Genomic DNA, 9,556 nt, shown 5'->3' with positions numbered 1-9,556 from the left:
CAGACCTTCGATATGCAGCACGCGCCGCAGCCGATGATGTTCAGCTCGCCAGCGAGACAGCCAATCATGCCAATGGCTATGGGTTCGATATTTGATGTGCTTGTTTCACAATTTAATGGTTTTTAATGTTTTTAATTTGTCTTCCTTTTTGGTTTGAGTCTAGCACTACGAGAAACCGCAGTAACCTGTAAATAGCCTTTTAGTGCTTGTTATTTTTGGCTATTAAATATTTTGTTCTTTTATTTCAGATTTATTATGTGTTGTACTGTGATGTTTATTTTATGTCGTCCTCATTTTAAATGTTGACAATCACATTTTTTTCTCATCAATATAAATATATGGATAAGACTTAAATATTCAAAAGATTTTTTACGATATGTAAAAGCCAAAAGTCTTATCTCTATGTTTATCTCAATTGTAGCTACGTCATACAAGTTTGCACTCATTGCATGCAGTTTATGTAAAAAAGCACCTTATGTGTATACCAATAAGTGTGATATCCGCAGGCCAACAGCCGCAGCAGCCGGGTAAAGTGCTGACAGGCGATCTGGACTCGTCTCTCGCACAACTCGCTAATAATCTTACCATCAATAAAACTGCAACAGCCCAAAAGTGAGTAATTTGTGCTTTATCTATACTTGATATAAGGTTCAATTTGATGTGTTTTGCTGAAATTATGAATTACTATCACTAAGTATAGAAGTCAAGTTTAGTATATTTTATGTTAACGATTCCGTATGCTTTTGTGCGTACCGTACGCACGTGCGTGCATATCTTTGTATGTTTTTTTATTGGATTTTTTTTTTGTAATTAAATTAATTAAATGCAATCATAATTTCAGTATTACCTGTTTGAATTTTTGATAATGCCAACTGTTTGATGTAGAATAGATTTTTTATTCAAATTTGAATCGATTATCGAAGGATTTTATAGATTGTTTGGGATGAATTTGTTCAAAAACATTGTCAAGTGAAGCGAATGAATCATCTAGCTAGAGGATATTAATTAAAAAGTGTGATTTTTTACAATACAAAGACTTTTCACATTTAATAAATCTATACTATTATAGTAAAGCGTACACACTTCTTTGTTGCCCAAGATGTCAGCAATTACTGCATATTTTGGAATAATTCTTTTTTTAATAAAAAGCCCTACACTTACGTCACGCTTTAGCCTATATATTTTCATACGATTTAACTTAGGGGGTAAATATTTTGGATAAAAACCCTAATGTGGGAAAGAGACCATACGATGCCAACATCAAAAAAACAAGATTGCTAAGGTTTGTCATGTCATGTGCGTTTGACATTTGCTATTGATAATTTGACAAATGTAAACAATAAAATAAAATTTTCATAATTACATGCGGATGAAGCCGCACGGAAACAGTTAGTATTTAAATAAAAATGTGAAAAGGAATTGTATTTGAATATTTATAAATTTTAAGTTATGAATACATTACGTTTTACATATATTTATAATGTTAAAAATACCATACTTAGTGTAAAAAATGTCTTATTTGGTTCCTTAAAAATGTATCATAACTTCTTTGTATTCATAACTTACTAATGAAAGCATCGACATAAATGTTTATATAATGAGTTCAATATTTTGTAGTCAACGCACGGTAAAGTTAGTGGAAGCTAGAACAACGCACGGTTTGCTAAAATAAATATTTCCATACGATCATATTCATTAAAATTAGTTATGAAGATGCTTTCATATATTTCATTGTTTGTAAGATTGGGGTGTTCAAATTTTAAAATGTCAAATAAAACTTTATTACACCCTGTACATGGACTGACTATATTATCTATTCTGATATAACAAGCGTAAACACATTACTTAGTTACGTAGGATGTCAACAATCACAGTATATTTTTGATTTTTTAAATAAAAAGCCCTACACTTACTACACGCTTTAGGCTATTTTCACGCAATTAAACTTAGGAAGTAAATTATTTGGAAACCGTCATGCGGTAAAGGGACATCCCTTCGTTGTCATTTGTATATTTGAATTTTAAAATTTTACAAATGTAAACAGTAAAATAAAGTTTGTTTATATTTAGCGGGTGAAGTCATACGACAACACCTAGTGTTAATAAATGCGTATAGTTCTTTACCTTATTTTTAGTCACTCTGGAGCTATAAAATGCTGCCTGTTACTTAAGTTTACTTAAGGACAATAAAGCTTAGTGACCTCCTAACTTGTCCCCTAAGGGTGGTTTGTCCCTTTAGCAGTTTAAGCCTAGGTCCCCAATCGGTTTGATAAGAGCGGTTTAAATAAAATCACAATACATAAGCCCCATCTTACAAACAATATTTGCAATTCCGCACGCACATTCATTATCCGCGGCATGGTAGGCCCATGCAGTGGTCGTCGCCGAAGAACGCGACCAAGCCCGGCTGGAGCCCTCAGCCAATGCAGGCCACCACCGGCGCTGGCTACCGGCCTATGGTAAGTACAAACACTGCAACATGACACTCACCTTACCTACGAATAGTAGATTATACAGGGTGATTGGTAATCTAAAGGTATTTGACAGTCGTTTGTTTTTCTATTTTTTTTATAAATGATATGACGCATTACAGTAAAGTAGACCACTATGAGGGCTTGTAAAAAGTATAATTAAGTAAATAACGATTCCGTGTTAATCATATGTCCAAGAGTTGTTTAATTAATTAATGAACTTTTGGTTGTTTTTAATGTTATTTTTTTGTTTGTTTTTAATGTCTCATTCTCATGAAACTTTAGTGTTTTTTCAATCACCCTGTATATCGTTTAGTCAATTAAGAAAGTCGTTTATTTTAGATTTCCCGAACTAAATGTACACTAAAAACGTATTTAAGAATAGAGAAATGATTTTAAGTATTTATAAAGTACATCGATCTCTCTCGCCGACATCATCTATCCCTTTCGCTTTTAATGTTGCATAATTTGCTAGCTATTCTAAATACGACTTAATTACTTTGACATTAAAGCTCGTTATCCTATGTTTATCTTTTGCTATCCCGTAGCATGCCAGCATCCCTTTTAATTTGCGTTTTCCAGGGCCCCGGTATGGCATTGCCACCAATGCCACACACACTGCCCCATACATACCATCCCCCGCATTATGTTATGGTAAGTTGCTAATTTATGTTGATTCTTTTCTGCTTTTTTACCTTACCTCTTTTTTTTAATCTATGACAATTTTTTCGCTTGAATCACTAGAATTCATTATTTATATAATCTTCAATAGCAGATGAAAGGTAAATTATTAATGTATGCACGAGTGTGAAGCATGGCTAGGAATTTGTATGTATGATGCCATTCAAACTGTTTACGTCATGCATTTTCAACATGTTAACTTAAGTATGGTGTGCATAAAAAGCGTTTAAAAATAGACTTTTAAATTGTAACCTAAAAGAATGTTTTTTCCTATCAGTTTAATGTTTTTATTATTGAAAATTAACACAGATTTTTTTACTAATAAAAGTATATGTAAATGTTAAATTTGTTTGTAATTTAAATTAAAGAGTTCTTCAAATGTATTACTTTCTATTAACCAGTTTAAAATCTAAAAGGCTGTAAAAATCTAAACTGAAAATTTAATTTTATATTTTTTGTCACGATACATTTTATTTCTCTAATTATTGTTAAAAGACCGTAAAGTATTAATTCAGATTTTTATGTGTAAAATGTAAAATTGTTTCCCCTTCCAGCAACAACCGGGGATGGTAATGGGTATGGGCCCGGGGCTGATGGGCGCGATACCGCCCATGCGCCCAGCCATGCCCACGCAGCAAACCAACCAGTTCAGCTAAACCCGAAATCTTTTATATTGAGTTTGTAATCATTAGAACTTCATCGGGATCATTTAGATCCATCGGAAAGTTAGGTCTTAACCCACCCGAAGGTTCTTTTTTGCTTGTTTATTCAGTTGGAAATTTTATTTTTATAAATCGTTAATTCAGCATGAAATTACGTTGTCTAGATGTAGTAATTTCCATAATTTGTACTGTATTTTTATCTACGTTGTTTTGATACCTAATTGTTCCTGTGTCACCGAAGACTATGAAATGCATAATTTAACAAGTAATAAAAATGAAAGATCTCGATGATGTTCGTTGGCAAATTATCGACCTGACTAAATAAGCTAAATCAATGCATTCTGGTATAAAGTTGTATATCTGGTATTATAAGGTTCAAACTTTATGTTGGCTCGAGGTTAACACTTGTTCGTAAGTAGGCCCTTTGTAGGCGCTGTCCTGCATATTAAGTGTGGTGCCGGAAGCCTAATTTTAGTCCCTTTCTCTTTATCACCCTTTTCTTATAAGGAGAGGATGGGAAGAGGAAGTGGATTTGACAGTGGAGGAAATGCATAGGAAGGGAAAATATCCTCTTTATGTGCATCTTCTCCGTCGATAAGGGTAGGCAACGCATTTGCAATTGCGGATGTCTGGACAGCAGTCGCTTCGCCATTTTGGCGGATTCAGGTGGCCGCGTGCTCGTTTGCCACTTTATGTTAAAAAAAAAAATTGAATCGCGAGCATTCATAAAGTTTGCATAGTACTATATCGTCAGATTTCTGTGGTCAGGTAGCTTAATTTGCATTGTGTGCTATGAGGTGCACTTGGAAGTTTTAGTTAACTTAGAGCCTATAATTGGCCTGTACATAAGTCAGTAATTATTTTTTCGTGTATTTTAAAGTTACTGTTTATGCTAACCTTACTTAATGTTCGATGTCTTCAAAATTATCTTTAGTTTTTTTTCTTATGTAAATTATGTTATGATCGCTAATGCAGGTTTAGTTTAGATGAATTTATGTTTTAATTATGAAATGGTGCGTATTATGAGAATAAATCGCGAAAGATAACACATTCCATAATTGTACAAAGTGTCTTTTTGCGTTGCTTTTTCCCAACCATAATGCCAAAGTGACAACTCAATGATATATCAAAGTGGTTTGTTTGACGGATTCAAAGATTAACGACATTTTGTCTATGGTTCGAGAATTTAATTTTTAAACATTCGGGGTTGGAAATCTATTGATAACTGTTTGTCGATTTATATTCTGTAGTGAAATTGTGTAGTAGTTAAAAACCCGTTAATGTATTTAAAAATACTTATATCTTATGTATAAAGGAAATATATAAAGTTTTATGCTAGGAAACACGTATTTTAATGGCTAACAGAGATTTCAAAGGCAAAATCCATGTTTAATCGCTATTTTTTTGCGGACATTTTCATAGATCATAGAGTATTTGCGATGGTTTATTTTATACCTACATTGTCGTAAAATTGTGTATATTTTAATGTATCAAGTTATCATTGTTATGAAATTAGTCGTTATAAATGTATATTGCTGTTCGTACTGAATATATGGACTAGGTGCTTACGTAGTTGCATCAGTGCCAACGTAGGGCGTAGGCAACAATCCCCTTTGAACCCGTATTGACCGCTCTTTAAAACTTAATCTATGTTATTTACAAGCGGCTGGTCCGTTATTTGAAAATCTGTCAGAAGGGATCCATGCCGCCATGTTTTTAGAGTTACCAGTTAAAGCTCAAATTTACTAAAATTGTAGAATAAATATCAATTGCTTCGTTTAAATTAAACACAATATATTTGGATTTATAGTAACAAATGTAATTGTTATTAAAATTAACGGATGCTAATTTCTTTTATTTTGAATCACATTTAAAATCCCAGTTTCACATCCTAAGTGTTACGTTTTAATGTTTTGCGTGTATAAATGTTTATTTCAAAATAAATACAATACTTTGTGCTAACATTTCCTTATTATGCTTAAATTAAGATTTGCTATGTGATATTTTTTTAAGACTGCATAGTAATTCCTATTACAATACATGTTCTTAAGAATTATTTTTAAATCCCATATTATTTTGATATGCTTGAACTTTTCCGTTTGCACAAAGTATTGTCAAATGTTGCCATAACGTTTTGGTGACTTCGGTAGTTTTGTTACAAAAGAAGATAGGATGGCAACACAGTTAAAAATTGCAGTTATTTAATCTATGTTCGACTGCATACGTGTGTTTTGTGAAATCGCCAATGTTATAGGAATGAGATTTTGAATTTTAAAACGTATATTCGTATCTACTTATATTCTAATTGCTGAATTATATATTGATTTTAATGGTATTTAATATCATTTGCGAGTTATTTGAGATCTTGGTATATCTGAATTTAATAGAAATTAGTATTTTGTGCAATATTATGCAATATCAAGTTTTTTTTAACGTTTATGCTTTGAAATGTAATAAATACATGAAAATCACAGTTTTTAATGTTTTCCCAACTGGCCATACGTATATTGTAAAACTGTGATGTGTGATTCGACTGATTTATTTGGAAGTACGGGCTTGCCTGTTGCATTATTTATTTAAGTTTTGATTTTATTTTTAATGTAATACAAAAACAATGTTCATTTTTGAATTGTTTTACACATCATTCGAAAAATTTTTAGTTGTACATTTTATTTTATGGATGATTTTAAGGTTTTTTTTCGTTTTTTTATGTAAATAAAACCTTCGTTATGCTACTTTGCTAGCTGTTTCGTGCCTTTAGATACCCAATTTAGTTTATTTATGAAATGAATAAAAGAATTATGATGCACTTTTTGTTTTTTTATGAACCTTTTTTTTACACCTCCATGGGTCCAGGCAAGTTTGTCGCACAGGAAATTAGTTCAAATATTTAATGTTTTTTACCGTTTAGAAATAATCAGCAATTAATATAATAAATGTTAGTATTTACCTCTTATTCCCTTGACAATACTAATTAAATACTTTTATTACAAGATTTATTATAACTAGTAACACTACTACCAAAGATTTAAATTTATAGTTGGCTTATTTATAAGGCATTAAAGCTAGCATGTCATTGTTTATATTTGTAACTATATCATTTTAATTTTAATGTAGATTCCTTTTACATCGCCATTGTCAAAATATATTTTTCAAAACAACTTGTATTTAAATCTTTGGTTGAAAAATATCTACATATGGTAGAGTTATCGTGTAGAAACTAAAGTTAAATGCATTAACGGTCATTATATAGATAAAAGAATGAAAAAAAGTTTAGTCTGTTCTACATTTAAAAAAATATCTACAACTCAAACGTCACGATTTTCATGTGGAATAGTTAGATTTGATTAGATAATCTAGAAAATACGACAACCCTAGTCATATATTCAAAACAATCACAGTATTATAGTAGCGATCTTACAGAGATTATTGTATAGCTGTTATATTTAGCGAAAATAGCGGTTTGTGACGTCATATTATATTGTTAAGACGAAAATTGAAAATAGTTTTTTCATGTACGAAAAACCTGAAACAATTTGTAATTTTAACTTTTCCATAGATTGTATTGTCGTAAAAAAACATTCGAGTTCTATCCAAAAGGATGGGAACCAACTGCGAACGTTGGATCACGTGTTGCTAGTTAAAAAATATCTACCTTGATTGGTAGATTTCTTTAGTCAGCACAGTCTCAACGATAACAAAACCAATTAATTTGTTTTTCGCTATATTACGGTTAACTTGACCATAGTGCGATATCTGTAAATGGCTTAAAACCACACAACACCAAAAAATTGTGACTTGCTAAATTGTAGAAGTAAACTATTAAAATCAACCTAATAATATAATATGGTGTCATTCTTTGTGAAAATATATATTTTTGTTAGAAGCAAACTATTCTGTATATCTAATGTATAATCTGTCCTTGAGCGAAGAATATTCTAAATAAAGCTTTTCAAAGTGGTGTATAATTGTGTTTTGTTGGATCGTGATAGTAGCGATTGTCTATTTAACATATAATAAACGATTAAAGTTGAATTAGTGTTTCATTTTACTTCCTCACACACAAAAAAATTCTTAATCGACGACCGGTGACATCTGAATTCCTTTTTTTCTTGAAGATATATAAACTAATAGCTTAAACGGCTTATTTGATGCGCCTATAGCATCTAAGTGAAGGGCACAGACCAAGCTTGATAATGATTAAATCGATTTTCAAGCGGACCCTAATGTATAAACAATTTATTTCATAAATATACAGTGGCAGCTGCCTCTTAGAGTTTTCGTGAACGAAGTTCATGGACAGTCGTCGCTAGAGGAACCGTTACTTGTGTCGACTTTGCTCTTAGAGTGTGTTCTAAGATCAAGATCTTCAAATAAATTGATTCTAAAAAGTAAAGCAGAGGTGTTTTCTTTTCTCCCGATTTCATAGCATTACGCTTAGCCCACTAGGGTGTGCACAGGTTACTAATGTTATTAAAATTTTTATTTCATTCAGTTTAAATTATTTTTATACTTAAACCACTAAATTGACCATGTAAAATGGTTTCGCCTCAAGTAACGTTTATTTTGAGGAAAACCAAAAAATGTATTTCGTAACAAAACAAAAAAATTTACGAATGGAAAACATGAACGCTTCGGTAAATCTTCTTCTTTGATACTGGTCACACCGAGAGCAAATCAATCGATGACAGCGACGGTTTTGTGCAGTTTGTGGGAGTGACGACATTTTGTCAATAAATTGTAAAATTTTTCCTAATTCATATTTAAATTTGTATAGTGTTTAGTGTAATAAGCCATAAAGATGGCAGACAATGAACAAAAGGCGATGCAGCTAATGGCGGAAGCGGAGAAAAAATTAAGTTCTTCAAAATCTTTCCTCGGGTCTCTTTTTGGGTAAGAACAATGATTGTTCATTCTTTGTTGATTATTTAGATTTCACTTTTTACCTTGTCAGTTAAATTATAAGTTTAACGTTATAATACATGCATAAGTTGTATTTTGAACATGTAATAATTGCACGAATAAACCATCAAATGATTTTGCTATCTCCCAGATGTTTTAATTTGTTAATGATTATTTGCATTAATTTTGAATCGTTTATTAATCATTCAAACATCATAGTAACTCTTCATTTGCTTTACTTTTTCATGTATGCTATATACTAGCTATGATTTGTAAATTACTAGACATGAATCATTAAGAACCCTCAACTTTGTACAGTCATCTTTAATTAATATCTCTTTGATATATTATTTACTAGAAACGTTTATTCTACTTGCAGATATTTCTAAACAATAAAATGTATCTGAATTCCCACTCTATAGTGAAACTTTCACTTATTATATCAGATGAACCAAATCTTTGTAACACTTAAAAATGTAGCCCATATTCGAAATCTTACTTGATATCAGCCTATTAAGATATTTTCTATTTGTGATTGATTCTTTATCTCCTAAATGCTATGCTGTTAAGCTAATTATACAAATATGTTTATGTTTCTCTTATTCTTATTGGAATTATTAACAAAGAGTGAATAAATCTTCATTAAATTTTACCCCATATGCAATGAACCAAGATATAGAGAAAAGTTAGTAAAAAAAGTAAAAATCGTTTCACAAATCTGATTACCTTTGTTACCTCAGAGGATCGTCAAAAGTGGAGGAGGCAGTTGACTGCTACCTCCGAGCAGCCAACTTATTCAAGATGTCCAAGAAGTGGTCGCAAGCCGGGCAGGCGTTCTGCA

The 9,556-nt window shown here is 31.5% G+C and overlaps 2 protein-coding genes across 9 annotated transcripts in view; both read left to right on the top strand.

Moving 5' to 3' along the window:
* Window positions 1-4,337, top strand: part of LOC106110345 (phosphatidylinositol-binding clathrin assembly protein LAP) — a 28,392-nt gene extending 24,055 nt beyond the window's left edge. For 7 of the 8 annotated variants that reach the window (XM_013292145.1, XM_013292142.1, XM_013292141.1 and 4 more), the window contains 4 exons: window positions 507-612; window positions 2,365-2,458; window positions 3,053-3,124; window positions 3,706-4,337. In XM_013292145.1, the coding sequence (XP_013147599.1) occupies window positions 507-612; window positions 2,365-2,458; window positions 3,053-3,124; window positions 3,706-3,807 (374 nt within the window). In that variant the 3' untranslated portion in view covers window positions 3,808-4,337. The remainder of the gene's footprint in view (window positions 1-506; window positions 613-2,364; window positions 2,459-3,052; window positions 3,125-3,705) is intronic. The other variant, XM_013292143.1, reaches the window with a different exon arrangement.
* A 4,154-nt stretch (window positions 4,338-8,491) lies between these two features.
* LOC106110302 (soluble NSF attachment protein) overlaps window positions 8,492-9,556 on the top strand; it is a 9,300-nt gene continuing 8,235 nt past the window's right edge. The window contains exons 1-2 of the mRNA XM_013292066.1: window positions 8,492-8,706; window positions 9,456-9,553. Of these exons, the coding sequence (XP_013147520.1) occupies window positions 8,615-8,706; window positions 9,456-9,553 (190 nt within the window). The 5' untranslated portion in view covers window positions 8,492-8,614. The remainder of the gene's footprint in view (window positions 8,707-9,455; window positions 9,554-9,556) is intronic.

This window comes from Papilio polytes, unplaced genomic scaffold, assembly GCF_000836215.1.
Source record: "Papilio polytes unplaced genomic scaffold, Ppol_1.0 DF820678.1, whole genome shotgun sequence".
NCBI classification, from domain to species: domain Eukaryota; kingdom Metazoa; phylum Arthropoda; class Insecta; order Lepidoptera; family Papilionidae; genus Papilio; species Papilio polytes.
This window is presented reverse-complemented; position numbering and strand designations above follow the sequence as displayed.